Source organism: Patella vulgata, chromosome 1, assembly GCF_932274485.2.
Source record: "Patella vulgata chromosome 1, xgPatVulg1.2, whole genome shotgun sequence".
NCBI classification, from domain to species: domain Eukaryota; kingdom Metazoa; phylum Mollusca; class Gastropoda; family Patellidae; genus Patella; species Patella vulgata.
Window position 1 is genome coordinate 43,123,723 of NC_065879.2, and position 25,464 is coordinate 43,149,186.

Here is a 25,464-nt window from a genome sequence, read left to right on the forward strand (position 1 = left end):
ACAATTAGAATTTGTTTGGTTTTTATAAAGTTCTGCCCCATGCATGCTAACATTTAGTATACAAAACTTTTAACATCATGGATTTAGTTGTTCAAGTCATAAAAATTCATTGAAAATCAATATACTTGTTCGTCTCAAGACCTTAAACTCTGTGTATCAATCTGAAGTCAAAGTGATCAAGGGCCATAACTCCGGCAGTAATTATCGAAAATTTTGAAAATCAATATGAATTTTCATCTCATGACCTCAAACACTGTGTATAAATTTAAAGTCAATCGGATATTAACTGTAGCCTCTACAGCATTTACAAGATTTTTTGAAGTGATCAAGGGCCATAACACTGGCAGTAATTATCAAAAATCGATGAAAATCAATAGGCTTCTTCGTCTCATGACCTTAAACACTTTGCATAAATTTAAAGTCAATCGGATATTAACTGTAGCCTCTACAGCATTTACAAGATTTTTCAAAGTGATCAAGGGCCATAACACTGGCAGTAATTATCGAAAATCGCTGAAAATCAATAGGCTTCTTCGTCTCGTGACCTTAAACACTGTGCATAAATCTAAAGTCAATTGGATATTAACTTTAGCCTCTAGAACGTCCACATGATTTTCCAAAGTGATCAAGGGCCATAACTCCCGCAGTAATTATCAGAAATCGCTGAAAATCATTAGGTTTCTTTGTCTCATGACATTAAACACCGTGTATAAATTTAAAGTCAATCGGATTTTAACTTTAGCCTCTAGAGCGTCCACAAGATTTTTCAAAGTGATCAAGAGCCATAACTCTGGCAGTACTTATCAGAAATCGCCGAAAATCAAAAGGCTTCTTCGTCTCATGACATTAAACACTGTCTATAAATTTAAAGTCAATCGGACATTAACTTTAGCCTCTAGAGTGTCCACAAGATTTTTCAAAGAAATCAAGGGCCATAACTCTGGCAGTAATTATCGGAAATCACTGAAAATCAATAGGCTTCTTCGTCTCATGACATTAAACACTATGTATAAATGTAAGGTCAATCGGATATTAATTTTGGCTTCTAGAGCGTCCACAAGATTTTTGAAAGTGATCAAGGACCATAACTCTGGCAGTAGTTATCTGAAATCGCTGAAAATCAAATCAATAGGCTTCTTCGTCTCATGACCTTAAACACTGTGTATAAATTTAAAGGAAATCGGATATAAACTTTAGCCTCTAGAGCGTCCACAAGATATTTGGAATTGATCAAGGGCCATAACTCTGGCAGAAATTATCGGAAATCGCTGAAAATCAATAGGCTTCTTTGTCTCACGACCTTAAACACTGTGTATAAATTTAAAGTAAATTGGATATTAACTTTAGCCTCTAGAGGGTCCACAAGATTTTTTGAAGTGATCAAGGGCCATAACTCTGGCAGTAATTATCGGAAATCGCTGAAAATCAATAGGCTTCTTCGTCTCATGACCTTAAACACTGTGTATAAATTTAAAGTCAATCGAATATTAACTTTAGCCTCTAGAGCGTCCACAAGCAATTGTGGACGCCGGACGGACGAACGGACGGGGGCGACGACAATATACGACCACATTTCAATGTGGGCGTATAACAACGTTTTTTTAAATCGGATAAAAATTGTGACCTCTAGAGGGACCACAAGCTAAGAGATTTCAAATTCATAAGATATGTAAATACCTGGCCGAAAGTCAAATGAAACAAGGAGTACTTTTTAATGGTTGAAACTTATAGGGAGGCACTCTTAGGTCTCTCTACCCCCATCCCACGCCCGAGCTTACCAGATTAGGCACAATCCTACCGTTCCAATCAGAATTAATACATCACTAAAAATCAAAGGTGATTATCAATACTACGAGGTTGTACAATAATAGCAAGAGCGTATTATAAGGATATGTCTGGATGATCAATACTAGCAACAGGTTCATAGTGTCTTGTATTCTACTCCTAACCATGCATTATTGCAGCAAACCTGATTACTGTACCTGATATAACACCGTAGGTTAAGTACAGCCACTGATAGGATTGAACAAAGGATGATAAAACAAAACCTAATCCCATAAATATACCACCAATAAATACAATTCTTCTACATCCAAATTTTTTACTCAATGCATTAGACACAGGACCTGAAATTACAAAAGATAGACATATGAAGCATGGAAATATTCCCATACAGCATCAATGTCTCAGCAGCAGCTTACAGTGATCAAGAGTTATAACTTGTATCGCAATACAATACAACTGGGTTATGAACAGTAAATGATCTTGTAAGTTCGTACATGTAAACCCACAATAAATTGACACAAGTAAGTAATAAAAAACAACCTCTACCCTAACACTGTATTTCTATTATTATGTTTTTTTTATATTTTAATCCAATCTCGTGGGTTTTCGCCGGGTCCTCCGCTTTCCTTCCACTGCTAAAGACCCCTATGCGCAAGCGAATTATTGAAATAAAATTGAATAATGTGTTAATCCCGAAATGACATAGTTTGTGTCGAGTGGACGTTCAAACCCATCTCTCTCTCTCTCTCTCTCTCTCTCTCTCTCTCTCTCTTTTTTTATTTTAAATAAAATAGAAAAATAGATTCACCTCGATATTTTCTATATTTAGTTCATGTACTGGCTATAAGTTCATGTCAATAATATTCCTCAATAACTACAACCCCGTTTATACAATAGAAAAAGAAATAATTGTAATTCATAATGTCTTAACATCTTTTACATTCTTAATAAGATAGGTTGCCAGGCAACGACTCATACGCCCACAGCAGCTATATCATCCGGGCAGGCAACAAGAGTTGTCGCATATTTTTACTTTTTTCGGTAATGAAACATTTATAATACATTAAAATCTGATTAAGAGTAACAACTCATTAAGTAATTATCAAAAAACCATTGGCAAAAATTATCAGAAATTGCTGAAAATCAATAGGATTCTTGGTCTCATGACCTTAAACACTGTGTATCAATTTAAAGTCAATCGGATATTAACTTTAGCCTCTAGAGCGTCCACAAGATTTTTCAAAGTGATCAAGGGCTGTAACTCTGACCTTAATTATTGGAAATCGCTGAAAATCAAAAGGCTTCTTTGTCTCATGACCTTAAACACTGTGTATCAATTTAAAGTCAATTGGATATTAACTTTAGCCTCTAGAGCATCCACAAGATTTTTCAAAGTGATCAAGGGCCATAACTCTGGCAATAATTATCGGAAATTGCTGAAAATCAATAGGCATCTTCGTCTCATGACCTTAAAAACTGTGTATAAATTTAAAGTCAATCGGATATTAACTTTAGCCTCTAGAGCGTCCACAAGATTTTTCAAAGTGATCAAGGGCCATAACTCTGACAGTAATTATTGGAAATCGCTGAAAATCAATAGGCTTCTTCGTCTCATGACCTTAAACACTGTGTATCAATGTGGGCGTATAAAAATAGTATTTTAAAATTTGTCGATAGCTAAAATAACTTGCCAAAAGACATATCAATCAACTTCCACGTATTATCAGGTCTTTTTGTGCCAAAATTATCCATTTTACTACTCTTGTAATATGAAATGCCGAATATGGCAGACCTGTGGTGCTTATATGCTAATCAAAGCGTAGTATTTTTTTCATGTGAGATCACAGAATAATGCCGCTATCCCGAGAATGTCAAAATGGAGTCTTAGCATTATTGATTAGCATAAAATGAGTTAGACGGGTTTTTATTAACAGCTAATAATAGGGAGCGCTTTCGGAAGGGTATGGTGTTGGTGTGTTAGGCACATTAAGTGTCCCAGTGAATGTTTCTTTGGGTTGGAAATTATTACTAAACAAGCCAACAGTCTCGAGGCTGATGTCCCCCGCCGAAATCCCAAAATAAATAGATGACACACATTAATTAATCGCACATTTATTTATTTTTCAAAAGTATCAAGCAAGTTTCATCACTTACTATCATATAGAATCAAGATTATCTTGTCCCAAAGCATTGGCCAATGACATTTAATCATTGAACTCAGTCAAGACATTCACCTAATGAACATCTACATCAAGTCTAAACATTCTACCTCAATTAAAAGCAGAGTTGTTATGTTCCAAAGTCTTGACAAATCAAATTGCTTATCGCTCATTAGCCTAAAAAAAAAATTCTCACCATCGAAATTAGAAAAGGTAAGGATACAATGAATCTATATTCGGAGTTCCATCGCTCTCACTTCATTATAACCAAAGTTATCCTGCCTCAAAGCATCAACCAATCAGATTGCATATTTCTGCTTACCGTAAGCAGACAATGTTCATCATAGAACTCCGTCAAGACATTCACCTAATGAATGCCTACAGCAAGTATAAACATTTTACCTCAATTAAAAGGAGAGTTATTATGTTCCAAAATCTTGACCAATCAAATTGCTTATCGCTCTACACACTCTCGGCATAAAATATTCATAATCGAACTTAGTCAAGGTATTGATGTAATAAAGCTATACACCAAGCCAAGTGTGAACATTCTAACTCAATAAGAATGAAAGTTATTGTGTTCCAAAGTCTCGACCAATCAATTGGCTTATCGCTCTGCCTACCCTGAGCAGAAAATGCTCATTATCAAACTTAGTCAAGGTATTGATGTAATGAAACTGTACACCAAGTTTCATCACTCTCACTTAATTAGAACCAAAGTTATCGTGTCCAAATAAACACCTTATTGCTTATCTCTGCTTACCCTAAGCCGAAAATGCTCATCTTTGAACTGCATCAAGGCATTGACCTAATAAACACCTACACCAAGTTTGAACATTGTAGCTCAATTAAAAAAGAGTTATTGTGTCCCAAAAAGTGTGACGGACAGACGAACCCATTTTAATAGTCCCCTCACTAATTTTTACGAAGGAAAATGATAACAGATTAAAATATTGTGTGATTGCTACAATGTATTGACATTGGTACAGAGCTAATTAATTGGAAGTAAATACAAAGTTGCATCCTCTTATGAACCCAATGCTTCACCCCAAATTCTATAAGCTAATTGTTGACGGAAGGACAGACAGGGTGACGACATAATAAGCCCACACTGAAATGCAACACAATCTATTGTTAAAATATCGTATTTCTTAAAAAGGCAATGTAGCTGAAGACCGATAGGCATTTTCTTTATTCTCTTTATTTAAATTACTTTATTCTCTTTATTTAAATTACTTTATTCTCTTTATTTAAATTAAACACAAAAAGGGGCTAAAAGTTTTTTTTTTTTAGAAATTCAGATGAGGAAAACAGTAAATCTAGCATAATCAATGAGAGCATCGCTAGCGCTGCAATATACGTCCACATTCCAGCTTTGATTGATATGGTACTTTTTAAAATGAAGAAAATCAAATATGAATTGGCTGTAATATGATCAGAGGCAAAAAAGGCTAGGCGTTGGGTTTGTTTTGCCTAATTTACAGACAAAATACTAACAAAAAAGTGGGTGTGACACTGCCCCAGGTGGCCGGGGCAAGCATCAAAATAAATAGTTGCTGTCTTTACGGTATAAGGAATAAACATGCAAAGTTCCAAGATGATCCATTCAGAATTGCTGACTGTAGACGATAAATACAAAAATGGGTGTGGCTGTGCCCGTGGGGTTTGGATATGGAAACAATATAAATAGGTACCACCCTGTTATTGAAATGACAACATCATTAGTTGCCGTCCTTAGACTATAAGGAATAAGTATACCAAGTTCCAAGATAATCCATTCAGAATTGTGGCCTTTGGGCGCTGAAGGCAAAACTTGGGCGTGGCTCTGCCCCTGGGGGTCGGTGCATTTGCCAAAATCAATAGTTGACACCCTTAGGCTATAAGGAATATATATACCAAGAACAAAGTTGATCCATTCAGAATTCCGGCCTGTAAACGATAAACACAAAAATTGGGCGTGGCTCTGCCCCTGGGGGTCGGGACATGCAGTTGTCGTGCTTAGGCTATAAGGAATACATATCCCAACTTCAAAGACACTCACAGAGACACAACGAAAAAATGAGTCTGGCTCTGCCTTTGGGGTTGGGCAATCACCAAAAAACAACACGGAGCATCCTTAGGGTATAAGGAATAGGTATGCAAAGTTTCAAAAGGATCTGTTAAGAATTGCAGCCTGTAGGCGACACAAACATTGGGCGTGGCTTTGTCCCTGGGGGTCGGACATGCACCAAAAATAATAGAGGTTAGCCTTAGGGTATAACGAATAAGTATAAAAAAGTTTTGAAGACGATCGATTAAGCATTGCAGGCTGTAAGTGACATACAGACACACAAAAAGAAAATAGGCGTGGCTCTGTCCCGGGGGGTTGGGCATTCACCACAAACAATAGGGATGTTCCTTAGGATAGAAGGAATAAGTATGCAAAATTTCAAGGTGATACATTAAGATAATGCGTTCTGTAGATGACAAACAAATAAATACAAGAAATGGGCGTTGCTCTGCCACTGGGGGTCGGGCATGCACCAAAAACAATAGGGATAAGGGATCATCCTTTGGGTATAAGGAATTCATATGAAATTTTTTCAAGACAATCGACTAAGCATTACAGGCTGTAAGTGACATACAGACACACAGAAAGAAATTGTGCGTGGCTCTGTCCCTGGGGGTTGGGCATTCACCACAAACAATAGGGATGTTCCTTAGGATAGAAGGAATAAGTATGCAAGGTTTCAAGGTGATACGTTAAGAAATGCGGTCTGTGGAAGACAAACAAATAAATACAAGAAATGGGGTGGCTCTGCCAATAGGGATCATCCTTAGGGTATAAGGAATAAGTATACAAAGTTTGAAGAAAATCGAGTAAGAATTGCGCCCTTTAGGTGACCCACAGACACACACACCCACACACACCGGGGCGACGGCATAATGTGGACGTATAAAAATGCTTTAGGTGGTATGTAAAAACTTGTAGTGCATCCATAAAATTTTGAATTTAAAGAAGACTAGGTAAAAGAGCCAATCTCCATGAAGAATCCCCAGCCAACCACTCTTTGTATTGCACACATAACCATAGAAATAGAAATTAGTATATGTTAAGTTAGTCTCAGAATGATCGCAAGTTGTTTAGCAGTGTAGCACCCTTTAATAAGCAGTTACTGTATGGATGGAGAGAAAATATTTGAATATACTTACACATTCCCATCATAAAGGTTGTTGTTACAGCTTGTACAGAAGCTAATGCTCGGGATGTTGTATCAAAACGATGTTCAAACTCCACAAATAATACACCAAATGATTTGATACCTCCTACGGCCAATATATGCATACCAAAACAACCTGGAAAACGCAAGTTATTTAACGCTACAAATTTGACAAGCATAATATTGACAATAAATTATTTTGAAGATTCAAAGCAGAAAAATGTCTGAAGCTATGTGGTAAGCTATATTTCAATTTTAACCTTATCCATACGTAAGTTAGTAAGAAAAGGAATTTATACATAATGAAACAGATCAAGTGAAGTGAAGTTAAGTTTAACGAAATGAAATGAAATATGCATAAAATTCTTCTCTTAAAGATAGGTTGCCAGGCAACGAAACATACGCCCACAGCAGCTAAATCGTCCGGGCAGTCAACAAGAGTTGTCGCATATTTTTACTTTTTTCGGTAATGAAACATTTATAATACACTAAAATCTGATTAAGAGCAACAACTCAGAAAATCATTAGAATTTGTTTGGTTTTTATAAAGTTCTGCCCCATGCTAACGTTTTGTATACAAAACTTTTAATACTGTATCATGGATTTAGCTGTTCCAAGTCATAAAAATTCATTGAAAATCAATATACTTGTTCGCCTCAAGATCTTAAACTCTGTGTATCAATCTGAAGTCAATCGGATATTAACTTTGGCCTCTAGAGCATCCACAAGATTTTTCAAAGTGATCAAGGGCCATAACTTTGGCAGTAATTATCAGAAATCTTTGAAAATCAATAGGATTCCTCGCCTTGTGACCTCAAACACTGTGTATAAATTTAAAGTCAATGAGATTAACTTTAGCCTTTAGAGCATCCACAAGGTTTTTTGAAGTGATCAAGGGCCATAACTCTGGCAGTAATTATTGTAAATTGCTGAAAATCAATAGGCTTCTTCGTCTCATGACCTTAAACACTGTGTATAAATTTAAAGTCAATCGGATATTAACTTGGGCCTCTAGAGCGTCCACAAGATTTTTTGAAGTGATCAAGGGCCATAACTCTGGCAGTAATTATCGGAAATCGCTGAAAATCAATAGGCTTCTTCATCTCATGACCTTAAACACTGTGTATAAATTTAAAGTTAATCGGATATTAACTTTGGCCTCTAGAGCGTCCACAAGATTTTTTGAAGTGATCAAGGGCCATAACTCTGGTAGTAATTATCGGAAATCGCTGAAAATCAATAGACTTCTTCGTCTCATGGCCTTAAACACTGTATATAAATTTAAAGTCAATCGGATATTAACTTTAGCCTCTAGAGCGTCCACAAGATTTTTTGAAGTGATCAAGTGATCAAGCAATTGTGGACGCCGGACCGACGGACGTGGGCGACGACAATATACGACCACATTTCAATGTGGGCGTATAAAAAGTAAGGATAAGTTTAGTGTGCTAAGAGGGTAATTTTGTCCAGACAAGCGCTCAATGGCCTACTGTTATTTTGTATTTTGTACCTTTGGTTTCCTGTATCATACAATCAACTAGATGCTCTTTCATGCAACACGCTTTGTTCTGCACTACTTACAAGTGCATATTATATCGGAATATCTCACAGAATTTTCTCTGTCAACACCAGGATAAAAACTTAGACTTTCATGTTAGTGAGCCAGCTCCTTAATGTGGCTACCTGAAATTAATGCAATCAACAGAAATTTATTACAGGTGCCAATGTGACCTGCTGTATCATCCTGTATAAATTGATTTCCATTCATTTGTAAAATATTTGAACAAAGTTATTACCATACCAACAACAGTCATCCAAGCCCAGCCCTTGTCAGTTGGCATCGTCGACTCAATTCCTTCTTCAATGTAATATTCAGAATCATCCATAAAACTCATGGAGCCAAATTCTGTCATCACTAATTCCATAGTCCTTTGATTTTGATCGTCTAAATTTTCTATTTTATTACTGCCATCCATGTCCATGATGCCACAATTATTTTCCCTATTTAACCCTTGACTATTGCCATCACTAAACTTAGCTTCTTGTCTTTCACTCAAATGTAAAATGGCTTCTTTATCAAGTTTAATTTCTGCATTTTTTGACTCAAGGATGTCTAGCTCAGTTGACTCCATGATTTTGTCTGTAGTCAGTATAGTGATCTAATTAACTGCTCCACCTATCACTGAATGTGTTTCATTCTATTGATTATTTCAGAAAGCATGTAAGTTTCATTAAAATTTACACTATGGCAATTTCATCATAACCATAATTTAACAGTAGACAGAAATCTTTCATGTATAAAGCTGACCGGATTTCTGAAATATATTTAAAATTATGTAAAAAATAATAATTTAGATGCATGGCGTACTCAGGATTTTGATGGCAGATAGGAAATAGACACCAAAATTATCAGCAAAATATTTTCTCTTTAATAAGAGCTTTTTTTCAATATAAATTTTATATCACCTTTTCAATTCTCTAGCATAGGGCAAAACGTATAGTCACTCACTGTACAATAGGGACCTTTCGCATCGGTACAAAAACGAACAGGAAAATGAAGATATGTGAAGAACTAAGTGAAGCCAATTTTTCCCAGCCTTCTTAGCAAATCCTGACATCTCCTACAATTTTATCAAACATGCATTATGCAAGAGCAAAATCTGCTTTTACAAGTCTTTCTTTAGGCCTGAAATGTTATCTAAATTATCAATTAGACATTAATTAACTTATCCAGACCATAATAAACTCTCGATGTCAAGGCTAGCCTTCGATGTTGGCTGGATTAGATTCCTATATGCCGCTTAACGGCCATTGATAATTAAATCAAAACTGTGGATAATCAAGACTATGCTGTTTATATTAATGATTTTAGTAATGATGACCGAGACTATGCGAAAATTTCACCCGTTTCGTTCTCAGCTCATAGTGGATCAATTTGACTGAAATTTTCAGCAAATTACCTTTACACTATCTAGTTTTTAACTATTATAGCGAGAACTGCCATCTCTTTATCTTATCTCCCATAATGTATCTTTAATCTTTTTGACCCACCAAAATAGATTGCCAAGGCAGTGGCTTTATATCTGTTATAGCTGAAACTCTTTAGATATATACATGTACATGTACTACTGTTTGTATAAATGTATTACACTGTGTGTACATCTATGTGCCAAATGTATACGATTATGATTATGTCTAAATGTTGGTGTATCTGTCAGTGTCCTTAATGGATGTTTTGATGCAAAAAATCATCTTATTTTATCTTATTCCAGAGTATTAATAAGTATTATCACCATTGTTCATTAACTGGGCATTCATGGTTGATGTAACTCCCATTCCAGATGCCCTAACAATAACAGTAACCATGCTTTACCCACATCAGCCGTTATTTCAAATTATAAGACAATAATTTATATGGATATTTTATAATATACAGATCGGATTATAATTTTCGTCGTTTGAGGGTTCACAAGGTTCTACAAACTGAAATAAGGGCCTTAACTCTGGAAGCAATTTACAGAAATTCTTGAAATTTGACTGGCTTTTTTATTTTACTAATTCAAATAATGCATATAAATTTTATACAGATTGGATTATAACTTTTGGTGGCACTGGAGGTAGTCATTCACGACACGAGCGCTGTGGACACGGGCATTATCATCTTGGAAGATGAAACATCGACCTGCACAATGAGCAAAGGGCAGAACTATCGGTGCCAGGATGTGGTCACAGTGGTACACACCAGTGAGACTTCTTTGAACAATATGCAAGTCCATTCTGCCAGTCATGGTGATTCCTCCCCTCATCATAACAGACCCATGCCCGAATCTGTCATGCTGTCTGACGTTAACATGATGCTCATTTACACGCCTCCAAACGCGGGCACGCCTATCTTTGAAATCCAGAGTAAATCTGGACTCATCTGAGAACATTACACGCACCCATCGACGATTACCCCAATTTCTACACTGCCTACACCACACCATTGACACCTGCTTAAATAACGATAAGAGTTATGTCCCTTTATTTTCGGGAAGAAAATGTCCGACAACTAAAATTTTGAAATCCCATCACTGCAACACACAGTCGTCGTGCATGCAAATTGGCTGCATGTAGGCGATTTCTAATCGTTTGGGGCGTAACTCAAATTCCTGTAACTTGGTACAAGTTTACAGAAAGCTGATTGGCCATTTGTCCTCGATTTCGCAGGACCTGTGTACGAATGTATCGATCCTGGGCTTGTGTTGTGGCTCTAGGACGACCTGAACAAGGTCTATCATCAGCATTGTGTGTTTGTTGGTACTGGTTCCACAGTCTGCTGATCACAGACTGTGACACATTAAGCATGTTGGCTACTGCTCGCTGTGTAGTAACCCATTTGAAGCATGCCAATAGCACGTAGACATTTATCATGTTGAAGACGTCTCATTACAAATTAAACGTAACACACTAAAGCAAAGATACGCTAAACAGTAAATCTTATGCAAGAACCGATAGGAAAGCAAACATGGATAGGATAAACCAGCAAGCGGCAGTTTTCATCAAGCCTTCCTTGAGGTGTCAAATTTGACAATGAACCCCTCCCACCATATGGCACTATGGGGCGACAAGTTCTTCATCTGTGAACATACTCTCAAAGCATGTCAAGTGTCCATGACTATTTATCATATCACAACCCACATAGGTATTTGCATTTCAATATTCCCTACTTTTTTTGAAGAGTATATTTATGAAGTTAATGATAACATGAAGACCATATTTTTTACTTCATTAATTATATTTTTAAAGATAGGTTGCCAGGCAATGAAACATACGCCCACAACAGCTAAATCGTCCGGGCAGTCAACAAGAGTTGTAGCATATTTTTACTTTTTTCGGTAATGAAACATTTATAATACACTAAATAAAATCTGATTAAGAGCAACAACTCATGAAATAATTATCAGAAAACCATTAGAATTTGTTTGTTTTTATAAAGTTCTGCCACATGCTAACGTTTTGTATACAAAACTTTTAATATCATGGATTTAGCTGTTCAAGACATAAAAATTCATTGAAAATCAATATACTTTTTCGTCTCAAGATCTTAAACTCTGTGTATCAATCTGAAGTCAATCGGATGATAACTTTAGCCTTTAGAGTGTCACAAAGTGATCAGGTGCCATAACTTTGGCAGTAATTATCAGAAATCGTTGAAAATCAATAGGATTCTTCGTCTCATGACCTTAAACACTGTGTATAAATTTAAAGTCGATCAGATATTAACTTTGGCCTCTAGAGCGTCCACAAGATTTTTCAAAGTGGTCAAGGGCCACAACTCTGGCAATAATTATCGGAAATCGCTGAAAATCAATAGGCTTTTTCGTCTCAAGGCCTTAAACACTATGTATAAATTTAAAGTCAATCAGATATTAACTTTGGCCTCTAGAGCGTCCAGAAGCAATTGTGAACGCCGGACGGATGGACAGGGTGACGACAATATACGACCACACTTCAATGTGGGCTTATAAAAAGTACTTAAATTATAGATCCCATACTATGGGCCATAGCACATTGCATAGCCTATGCATGAACTGATATTTGATGTTATTATTTTGTAATAATTGTAATTTAGACAGCGACTTGAAATTTTGAGACAACTTTCCTATATTTATGAAGTTAATAATAATTATAACATGAATACCATATTTTTTACTTCATTTCTTATATTTTTAAAAAGTACTTAAATTATAGATCTACAGATTTTCTTGAAAAAATAAAACTACTTTTTAGTTTTGTGTCCATTATTATATTTGATGTTGTAAACCTCATGTGTATTTTTGTAACCAAATTGATTATTCAAAACTATTTTCAAAGAAAAAAAAAAGATGCATTTAAAATATTTTCGAAGCAAAAATAAAAATCTTGATATTAGAATTACGTGTCTTCATACTTGAGCTTTTTAATTCAAATTGATTCATTACAAATTTTTCCAAAGAAAAAAGTACCCATCTGAATATAAGGATTATGTACACTCGTGTTAGTCACGAAAGTTCTCCGGCATTTTGCAGCATGGTATCTCCCGGTCAAAACTATTTTCAAAGAAAAAAAAAAGATGCATTTAAAATATTTTCGAAGCAAAAATAAAAATCTTGATATTAGAATTACGTGTCTTCATACTTGAGCTTTTTAATTCAAATTGATTCATTACAAATTTTTCCAAAGAAAAAAGTACCCATCTGAATATAAGGATTATGTACACTCGTGTTAGTCACAAAAGTTCTCCGGCATTTTGCAGCATGGTTTCTCCCGGTCGGTAGTGCAGGAGGGAGGACCTTCCAAAGAACAGTGTCTAGTTGGGACAAAAGCACAAGCTCATGGGTACACATTGGCATCGTGTATTTTTGTAATCAAACTGATTCTTCAAAACTATTTTCAAAGAAAAAAAAAGTTGGACGTTAAAACCCCATTTCATTGACTCAATTGGTAGAAAAATTTAATATGACATATAAAAAAAAATAGAGAAAAATTAATTATGAAATTATAATTTAAAATGAATAATGCTGATATGGTGCTATTAAATTGTACATAATCGAAAAACATAAACGGAATGGGGTTGAACATTATCTTGTCAACACATGCAATACTTCAGTATTTTGTTAGGATAACGTTTGGTAATCTTTATTCTATGAATGTTTGTAAAATGCAAAGAAGGAGAATTTTGCCCGGACAGCGTCTGTCTGTCCATGCTTCTTCAATCTTGAACTGTTGTTGTTCTTAGTGTTTAACGTCCGCTTCCACCAAAGGTAATATTGCAGACAAGTCTTATTTTTCATTTTTATTATCTTGGCGCACGCGCAGGGGTCTTTCATGTAGAAGGAAACCGGAGTAAACCTATGAAGCTGAGAAGGCACCCCTATCTCCAAGCCACATACGCTCACTCCTGGGATTGAAACAACAACCGCAAGCACGAGTTGACCGGCCAGCTAGAGGTTGAAGCGGGCACTCTAGACCATCCCAACCCCACAATTTTGAACTGGCAAGGGTTCTTTTAAGTACATACGTACAGGGTTCTTTTCTTGTTAGAACAATAAAACTAACAAATATTTACACAACAATAAGATACCGGTACATAATTTTTTCACAATTACAGATATAAACAAAAAATAGCCAGATGCATAAAAAACTTCTTTATTCATACTTAAGCACCTTTTATTCGCCCACATTTTCATGTGGACGTATTGTCATTATTATTATTATTATTGTTCGATTTATATAGCGCTTCATTACACATGAAGTGTTTCTAAGCACATATCACAAACATTTACTTCAAACACACAGAAACAATCAAAATCAGGAGAACATAATTAAACACAATTAAAGACAATTAAACACAGCTGCCTGTTATTCGCTATTATTCAAAGGTTTATATCCAATAAATCAACCGGCTAATCTCTATATTGAACTCAGTCAAGGTATTACCTGATGAACACCTACACCAAGTAGAGTTCAAAAATAAAAAACGAAGTTTAAAAGAATCAACTTCATTAACAAAAATTAAACAATCAAAAACTAAACAGATAAATCAAATTCAAACGAAACAAATAAAACAAAGAAAATGAAAAGAGCAGTTCATTACCATTCTACATTAACAAAATAAAGGAAAACAACTTGTGAAAATTTTTCAAAAAATAAGAGCAAAGTAACACTAATGTTAATACTTTTTTAACGAACATATGTTATATAAAGTATTAATTAGACATTTATTCACATGACAAGCCAATAATCAACTCGTATCATGCTGTTACCATTGTTCACATTTGTTTGTGGACACTCTACAGGTCACAATTTTTATCCAATTTAGATGAAGCTTACAATATATGTTTATTTCCCAAATAACTCGGACACATGTCGAACCTTAAATTTCTGGATTATTACCCCTGGTTGTACATTCATGGGAGGACGAACTCCATCAATAATCAGTGCTCCACAAAACTCTGTTCCGGAGTTAACCCCTGAAAACCTCCGAAAAGCAATAGAGGCTACAGTTTTTCAACAGATTTATATCAAATGTGGTGTTCCTGAATCCCCCCCCCCCCTCCTTCTCCAAACACGATAGGGGCTACATCTTTTAACAGATAGGGTTTATCTCCTATTTTTCTGCATGGTTTGGCTGCCCAAACAGCAGGGTAATTACCTACTCCTATTTCGATTTCTATCAAGGATTCTTTTACATGTACTCCAACGAATCGAATTGACAATGTCCTTGCCAGGCCCTCCGTCCGAAATTACTGACAGTAAAGTCTTTTGACTTGCAATAAAGTCTTTTATTCATGGAGGGTTGTAGCAGGGTAGAGCTCATCTTATATTCAGAGGCCTACAAAAGAAAGTACAGGGTTTAAAGGGGTATTTACATCTTCATAAAGAAATTGAGGAGTTTAAAGGGGTATTAATATATTCAACATAATCCTAACAGTTTTCAGATCCAGTAATTATGTATCTTTAGATTATGTAATACTGATTAAATAAATATTGTTAGAAGGCAAAAAAACCAGCGTCACTATCCGATATTTAGACTTACATTCATGGAAATTTTATAATGTCAATACAACCAATATTTAACTTGCATAAAAAATCTAAACACACTATATCTGGCTTGAAAGTATGACGAAGCATTATACACATTTTAGCTACTGAGCCTACTTTCAAGTATTTACTATATATAACTGAATTTGAATGAATATGATAATGTTTTCAATATTAAAAGAGGGCTTAGAAACAGACACCCATTCAGATGATTTTTAAATATGTTTACCTTGAAATTTCAGTGTGCATACATATCTTTTTAAAATACCGGTAGCACATTTGAAATTGGCAAAATGCTGAGACCATTTATAAAGGTCTGAATTTTATAGAAAATATTAACTGAATTTTCCTACATATTTAATGAATTCACTAAAAACATAATTTTTTAATTTATTTATACACGTATACGATATATATAATAATGTTACAAACAAAACAGTTTTTCTTACAATCTAAAAAAGAAATTTTAGCTATTAACATACTTTTGAGGGGCTATTATCACCGAATAGTGATACTAAATTCTACTTCTTTTTCAAATTTTATTTTAAGGATATACAGAATTTATTTCTTAAAGTATATAGACAATATAGCTAATAGTAAGGTTATCATTTGGTCTTTCTTTACTTTTAGTGTTAATATTTTGATTTAAAGTCTATAAAAAGTAATTGCCTAAAAGCATGATTGGCTTTGACTGTTTTATAATCTTTGGATGCCAGTAGGCTTATTAAGAGAAACCTTGAGCAAAGATTTATACAGTTAACAATGCAGTCTGATCAATGCCAATCAAGTGTCAATGCTTTTTAATTCTTTATGGCTTAAAGTTTATTAGATCCTATAAATTATATTTCACTATGAAACTTTCAACCAATGAAATTTATATATTTATTTAACTTCTTTTCATTTGATGTGTTACAATATTTTTATCTTTAATTTGATTTGTTGAAATCATTGTCCTTTTGTCTGTATACAAATTAGTTACTTTAAAAGACCTCTACACACAGACAAGAGGGCAGATGAAATTAGAGACACACAGACAAGGAGATCGAATGCCTTGTATTTAATTTGTAAATAATGTATTTTAAAAACTGTATATAAAGTAATATTGAAATGAATTTGGAATTGGACTTTTAATGAACAGTGACCGCCTTCACCAGAATACTTCTCCAGTAATGAGCTATACACCCCCAATCCTAGCTCATCCATATGTATGAAATATTACATATGTACATATGTATCACCTGGGTGCATATTCCAACGAAGAATAGCCCCGAAACCGTGGGTGATACTATGAAGAAACCTTGAAGTAATGATTATGAGATACACCAAAAAAAACAACAAAAAAACGAAGGCCTAAAGATAGAACATGACTTGGCCTATATAGGCCTGTATAATTAGAAAATTTTAGATTCTAGATTAGCTGCATAGTTTTTATTAGGTTTGACGAAATATTATATCAAATGAAAACAAATTAGGTTTTATAATACATGTTCCAGGACGCATTCTCACTGAAAATGATTATTCAATAACTTACATGTGTTATTGTTGTTAGGCCTGTGTATGAACGAAACATTTAACTAATCGTATTGATACAAAATAACTTACACATGTTTTAACATTCATTTCGGATATATCTTGGTAGTTGGTAGTTGTGAAGACGAAGTTTTGTTCTTATTTTATTCCGAAGCTCACAGGACTCCATACTCATTTCTTCAGGTTTTTAATTTTATTTAACTGCGATGTATAACAAAAACGACCAGTCGGACTTCCTTTCTAATACAGTTCTATGGTGTGATTACCAAAAGGAACCAAGATCTTTATGATAAAAACATATAAAAGTTTCATCCAAATCGGAAAAAAAACTGTAGCCCATAGAGGGTCCACAACCTTGATATACCATTATGTCCGTCAGGTTTTGTCCGATTTTCACAAAATTTGAACTCAACCAACATTAGTGTATAACTCTGATATATTCACACGTTTTTTTTTAAAATCACATAAAACATGTAAGCTCTATAGGGACCACAAGCTCAAAATGCGATTTTTTGTACAATCAAGGGATAATAATCTTTGAAAGATAGACCTATATTTCAAGTTTCAACAAAATCGGATAAAAATTGTGACCTGTAAAGTGTCCACAAACAAATTGTGGACGGACAGACGGACAGGGGCGATGCAATAAACGTCTACATGAAAATGTGGGCGTATAAAAATGTTTTTTTAAATCGGATAAAAATTGTGACCTCTAGAGGGACCACAAGCTAAAAGTGAATTTTTTTGTAAAATCAGGGGCCATAATTCAGGAAGTTACGATCCGATATGCACGAATAATGAAAGGAACCAAGATCTTTGGGATATAAACATGCATTCCATGTTTCATCAAAATTCAAAATTGTGACCTCCAGAGGGTCCACAACCTTGATATACCATATTTTACACGATTTGCATACATGGGGCGGCCATTTTGTCTGGCAGTTTTCGGTCCGATTTTCACGAAATTGAATTCGACCATTATTAGGGTGTAACGTAGTTACTTTAGTAACGTAAATTGTATCGTCTCTGCTCTCAGTTACTTTAGTAACGTAAATTGTATCGGCTCTGCTCTCTACTACGTTACTGTCAGCTCCTAATGACAACTAGTATGAAAATAAGGTTTTTCCCCATCTCGGTTCTAAGGCTATTTTGGAACCCTTACCGTCTATTTTTCACTGTGATTCTTCTTTGGTCGCTAAAAGGAATCATTTCTTGTCACATCCAAACACAAATTTATAAAAATCCAACACTATTTTCATGTAGAATTACGCGATACAAAAACATACACAATTTTCATTTGAATTGGGCCGCCATGTTCAAACCAACGCTCAGTCAATATTCCAAATTTAGGAATGGAATTTTACCGTAAACAAAAATTCTCGCTGTACATGAGAATAACACCTAGAATATTAGTATTCTACGCATCCTGGCTAAAAATTTAATTTTTTAGAACACGGGAACAGTGCCTGTTAATCTAGCCTAGTTGGGGGCGTGGCATTTTAGGGCTTGTCTATTAGGGGTAACCAACCGCAAAAACTGTCTGGCAGTGGTCATTCATGATTCCTGTGGTGGTACTGAACAACTCCAAAGCTGTTTTAGGGGGTACAGATTTCAACTAATCTAGCCTAGCTGTTGCCTGGAAATTAGATAACTCTTGTCAGGGATACTCTACCACTACAAATGTCTGACAATTACATAGCTCTGTCAGGGGTAACCCACCACTAGAAATGTCTGTTGGAGTGTTTTTGTAACACCTGAACATGTATGGTACACTGCTGTATGATTTTCAGGTGGTACACTTTTGAGCTAATCTAGTTTTCAGGTGATACACTTTTGAGCTAATCTAGCCTAGTTGAGGTGCATGGCATTTTGGCCGTGGAATACCACACCCACCACCGGAAACCCGGCAGACTTACATTCTGATGATACCAGATATACATGCATTGATAACATATAGGAAAAAATTGGTACACTTTTCAGCTAGGTTGGCCCCCTGGGCTCCTGGTCTATTTGGCAGTAATTAACGGAAATCGTTGAAAATCAATATGATTCTTCGTCTCATGACCTCGAACACTGAAATTTTCAAATACCCTGATCCTGGCTATCAAGAAATGTATTCATTTCGGAAATAGGACACAAATTCTCCAAACGACGGCCTATTGTGTTGATTTTCGCGTCCGTTTTTTCATATTCAATTCAAAATGGTGAACCCCACAGTTGACCTAAATCAATATTCTGCTCTAAATGTTTTTTAGGCATTCCTTAAAGGATTCAGAAGATGTAAATCTGATGTCTTTAAGTAAAATATCGCAAAAGCCTTCAGACTTTTCACGTTTCAAGATGGTGGCACTTTCGGTTCGATCAACAAACTCCATATTATGTGTATGCATTAGTAATTTCTTAACTAATACAAAAATAAATCTTGAAGGCAATCTGACCTACTTTTTGTCAATTTTTTTTAAAACTTTGATCCTTAATTTCTCCAAGGCGAGATAAGTTAGAAAATGTCAATGACGTAATATTCGAATTTTGAAAATCGAAAATGGTAGATTTAAAGTAAATGTTTTAAGGTACTCAAAGAGAAATAGATCAACCAGCGGCTGCCAGGCAGGATACATCTACATTTTGCAAGAGATGGCTAGAGAACAAGCTAAAAACAAACAGGATTTTTTGTACAATCAGGGGCAATAATCCAGACAGTTATGGTCTGAAATGCGCAAATATCAAAAGGGACTGAGATCTTTGGGATATAAAGATATATTTTAAGTTTCATCAGAATCGGATAAAAATTGTGACCTCTAGAGGGTCGACAACCTTCGTATTGCATAGTTTTACACAATTTGCATACAAAGAGCGGCCTTTATTGCTGGTCAGTTTCATTTCGATTTTCCTGAAATTCGATTTCAACCTTCATTATGCTGGAATGGTGAAATATTCAAACAGTTTTTAAAATAGGAAAAAAAAATTGTGATGTCTAGAGAATCCGCAAGCTAAAAATGCCATTTTTCGAACAATCAGGGGCCATAATCCAGGAAGTTAAGTTTGGGTATCCGTGATTATCAAAAGGATCCAAGATCTTAGTGTGTAATGGTGATATATTCACACATTTTTTTTAAATCAGATAAAAACTGTGACCTCTAGAGGGACCATAATTCAGGAAATTACTATCCGATATATGCGCGAATATCAAAAGGAACCAACTCAGTGATCCTTAGGGTGTAACAGTGATATACTAAAACGTTTTTTTAAATCGGATAAAAATTATGACCTCTATAGGGTCCACAAGCTAAAAACGCGATTTTTCGTACAATCAGGGGCCATAATCCAGGAAGTTACAGTCCGATATGCGTGAATATCAAAGGAACTGAGATCTTTGGGTTATAAACTTACATTTCAAGTTTCAACAAAATCTGATAAAAATTGTGACCTCTATATAGGGTCCACAACCTTGATATACATGTGCCATATTTTTACGCTATTTGAGAACGATGGGCGGCCATTTTGTCAGTCAGTTTTGGTCCGATTTTCAGGAAATTTGAAATCAGTCATCCTTAGGGTGTAACGGTGATATACTAAAACAGTTTTTAAATAGGATAAAAATTATGACCTCTATAGGGTCCACAAGCTAAAAACACGATTTTTCGTACAATCAGGGGCCATAATTCAGGAAGTTATGATCCGATAACCGAGATCTGTGGGTTACAAACATATATTTCAAGTTTAAACCCAGGGCTCACACTGTCGGTTGCCAAAGTCGCAATTTGCGATAAAAATATGAAAGTGGTGATTAAAATTTGATTTTGGCGGTACTGGCGATTCTTTTTGAGAATTGGTGGAAAACAATCTTAAAATTCTAATCGTATTTATCCTGGATTAACCATTATTGAGTGTCAATCACATGGCGGATAATCCGGATCGCGTCAATGAGTAATACTGATCACTTGTCTTGGATTAATGATTAGTTGATTGATATCTATAAAGCCTATCTCAAGTCATTATTAACACCTAATGATTAATCCAAGCTGTGATTATTTGATGTTTCGTTTCGTCTTAAAAAAAATGGCAATACATTGTACACGTACCCATTGTTATAATTTACCGGTATCGTTAATTATCTACCAGTGAGTTGTCATCGTATGCTTTATGAAGTTGTTTGTTGTTCACAAAATCATTGTTTCTTTGATTGGTATTAAAAATGCTATTGTCTTATGTCACTGATAGATATAAATGGCCTCAATATAGGTATTGTCATGCTGCGTGCAGCAATTGACACAATCGTTTGATTGTCAGTTGTTTGGATAGTATAAAATAAACTAGAATGATTGTTTCGCTTTTTACCGGTAGTCAGGATTTAAGCTGTGAGTAACTGATCATGATAAATTATTTCTAGTTATTTTTTCAATCTACTGAAACAACATTCATTTATCAGCAAATATTGACAATAAAGTAAATCAAGCGTTGTTTTTATCAAAATTGATTCAGACATTCATTAATTACGGCGTATTACTACTGCGCAACTCTGATCAGATTAGTACTTTGATTGGCTATTGCACACGAGGCCCCGCCCTTATGTGTTACATAAGCAATCTACTGTCGATTTGATTTAAAAAGATGGGATTTGTACCTGTTTCAAGTAGGATTATATGCTTAATTGTAGTTGGGTGTAGCAGAAATATTATAAATAACAATAATCAATCGTTGTTTTGATTAAAAATATTGTCAATTTTGTTTACAAATGCCGGGTGCGAATCGCTCCCGCATGTGCTACGTTGAAGTTAATAGAACCATTTCTTATCTCGAAACACGGAGGCTGGCGAGATAAGGTTTGTTATCTAGCATGTTAGGCAACTCCGCAATTGTTTTAAGAACTTTGTAAAAGTAAAATGAAACTACTGCTAGTATCATGTTCTAATCTAGCCCGAGTGTTTCAGAAATATTATTTGTACTAAACCAAAGATGCCGCTCCCAACGGTATATAGTTCATGATTAAGCAATTTAAAAAATAAAACAAATGTAATTTCTAAAGCTGCTGTAATAACCAAATAGGTTAATATTACTGCTATTCAGAATCATCAATAATAGATTTTTTACATAGTTGTTATGCCCAAAATTAGTATTTTGCGTAAAAAGACGAAGAACGCTGAATGCTGCCGATGAGCGCCGCATCCATGTGTCCGGTTGAATTATCTGTATTATTGTCATAGTAACTGATTATTATGGTCTAGATAGAAGCCATGCGGTGATGCACGATGGTGGGCTCCTGACGTCCGTATATTGTTTTCACCTGTGTTGTTTACTGTGTTGTTTACTGTGTTGTAGATATAAATTTTGTTGTAGACTATTTTGTAAGCCGTCCTGTATTGTTTACATGAGTTGAATCGACAATAAACCCAATTACTAAACAACCAGCGTTCGAACTAGTGATTACAGAGCGCCCCCCGACTTCGTCACGGAACACAATTTGGCGACCTATTGAATAATTGGCGACGTTTAGGATGAGAGCGCACCCCTTTAATATGATTGTTCCAACTTTTACTAATAATATTTATAAAGCTTATTCAATTACCTTTCAGAATATATATAGCTAGATGCTCAGAATTTTGTACGATGGTCCGAATTTTGACTCGGAATATTACCGTTCTTTTACTTTAAATATTGAAAAATTGTCGACGTTTAGGATGAGAGCACACCCCTTTAATATGATTGTGCCATATTTTACTAAGTATATTTGGAAAGCTTTTTTAATCACTTTTTAGAATATATATTGCTGGATGCTCAAAATTTTGTACGATGGTCCGAATTGTGACTCGGAATATTACCGTTCTTTCTCTTTAAAATATTGAAAAATTGGCGACGTTTAGGATGGATGCTCAGAATTTTGTACGATGGTCCGAATTTTGACTCGGAATACTACCGTTCTTTCACATTAAAATATTGAAAAATTGGCGACGTTTAGGATGAGAGCGCACCCCTTTAATATGATTGTGCCAACTTTTACTAATAATATTTATAAAGCTTATTCAATTACCTTTCAGAATATTTATAGCTGGATGCTCAGAATTTTGTACGATGGTCCTAATTTTCACTTCGAAAAAAAAAACAGGTCTATCTTTACATTTAGAATATTGAAAAATTGGCTATATTCAGGTTGAGAGCGCGCCCATTTAATATGGTTGTGCCAACTTTTACTGATAATATTTGGAAAGCTTATTGAATTATCTTTCAGAATATATATAGCTGGATGCTCAGAATTTTGTACGATGGTCCGAATTTAGACTCAGAATATTACCGTTCTTTCACTTTAAAATATTGAAAAATTGGCGACATTTAGGATGAGAGCGCACTCCTTTAATATGATTGTGCCAACTTTTACTAATAATATTTAGAAAGCTTATTCAATTATCTTTCAGAATATATATAGCTAGATGCTCAGAATTTTGTGCGATGATCCTAATTTGGACTTCGAAAAAAATACAGGTCTATCTTTACATTTAGAATATTGAAAAATTGGCTTTATTCAGGTTGGGAGCGCGCCCCATTAATATGATTATGCCAACTTTTACTAATAATATTTGGAAACCTTATTCAATTACCTTTCAGAATATATATAGCTGGATGCTCATAATTTTGTACGATGGTCCGAATTTTGACTCGGAATATTACCGTTCTTTCACTTTAAAATATTGAAAATTGGGCTATGTTCAGGTTGAGAGCGCACCCCTTTAATATGATAGTGCCAACTTGTACTAATAATATTTAGAAAGCTTAATCAATTACCTTTCAGAATAGCTGTATGTTCAGAATTTTGTACGATGATCCGAATATGGACTTCGAAAAAAAATACAGGTCTATTTTTACATTTAGAATATTGAAAAATTGGCTATATTCAGGTTGAGAGCGCGCCCCATTAATATCATTGTGCCAACTTTTACTAATAATATTTGGAAAGCTTATCCAATTACCTTTCAGAACATATATAGCTGGATGCTCAGAATTTTGTACGATGGTTCTAATTTTGACTCGGAATATTACCGTTCTTTCACTTTAAAATATTGAAAATTGGGCTATGTTCAGGTTGAGAGCGCACCCCTTTAATATGATAGTGCCAACTTGTACTAATAATATTTAGAAAGCTTAATCAATTACCTTTCAGAATAGCTGTATGTTCAGAATTTTGTACGATGATCCGAATATGGACTTCGAAAAAAAATACAGGTCTATTTTTACATTTAGAATATTGAAAAATTGGCTATATTCAGGTTGAGAGCGCGCCCCATTAATATCATTGTGCCAACTTTTACTAATAATATTTGGAAAGCTTATCCAATTACCTTTCAGAACATATATAGCTGGATGCTCAGAATTTTGTACGATGGTTCTAATTTTGACTCGGAATATTACCGTTCTTTCACTTTAAAAATATTGAAAAATATACGACGTTTAGGTTGAGAACGCACCCCTTTAATATGATTGTGCCAACTTTTACTAATAATATTTGGAAAGCTTATTCAATTACCGTTCAGAATATATATAGCTGGATGCTCAGAATTTTGTACGATGTTCAAAATTTTTACTCGGAATATTATCGTTCTTTCATTTTAAAATATTGAAAAATTGGCGACGTTTAGGATGAGAGCGCACCCCTTTAATATGATTGTGCCAACTTTTACTAATAATGTTTATAAAGCTTATTCAATTAACTTTCAGAATATTTATAGCTTGATGCTCAGAATTTTGTACGATGGTCCTAATTTTGACTCGGAATATTATCGTTCTTTCACTTTAAAATATTGAATAATTGGCGACGTTTAATATTAGAGCGCACCCCTTTAATATGATTGTGCCAACTTTTACTAATATTATTTAGAAAGCTTATTCAATTACCTTTCAGAATATATATAGCTGGATGCTTAGAATTTTGTACGATGATCCGATTTCGACTTTGAAAAAAATACCGGCCTATCTTTACATGTAGAATATTGAAAAAATGGCTATGTTCAGGTTGAGAGCACGCCCCTTTAATATGATTGTGCCAACTTGTACTAATAATATTTGGAAAGCTTATTCAATTACCTTTCAGAATATATATAGCTAGATGTTCAGAATTTTGTGCGATGGTCCGAATCTTGACTCGGAATATTACCGTTCTTTCACTTTTAAATATTGAAAAATTGTCGACGTTTAGGATGAGAGCGCACCCCTTTAATATGATTGTGCCATATTTT

The 25,464-nt window shown here is 34.8% G+C and overlaps 1 protein-coding gene across 3 annotated transcripts in view; it reads right to left on the minus strand.

Annotated features, from left to right (window-relative positions):
* The window catches only part of LOC126820850 (monocarboxylate transporter 12-B), a 44,999-nt gene that overhangs the window by 11,407 nt on the left and 8,128 nt on the right, over positions 1–25,464 (minus strand). The window contains exons 2-4 of one of the 3 annotated variants that reach the window (XM_050548993.2): positions 8,941–9,459; positions 7,137–7,280; positions 1,983–2,126 (exon numbers count right to left, since the gene is read on the minus strand). In XM_050548993.2, coding sequence (XP_050404950.1) covers positions 1,983–2,126; positions 7,137–7,269 — 277 coding nt within the window. In that variant the 5' untranslated portion in view covers positions 7,270–7,280; positions 8,941–9,459. Of the gene's footprint in view, positions 1–1,982; positions 2,127–7,136; positions 7,941–8,654; positions 8,906–8,940; positions 9,460–25,464 lie in introns of those variants that run through there. The other 2 variants (XM_050548983.2, XM_050548978.2) reach the window with 2 other exon arrangements.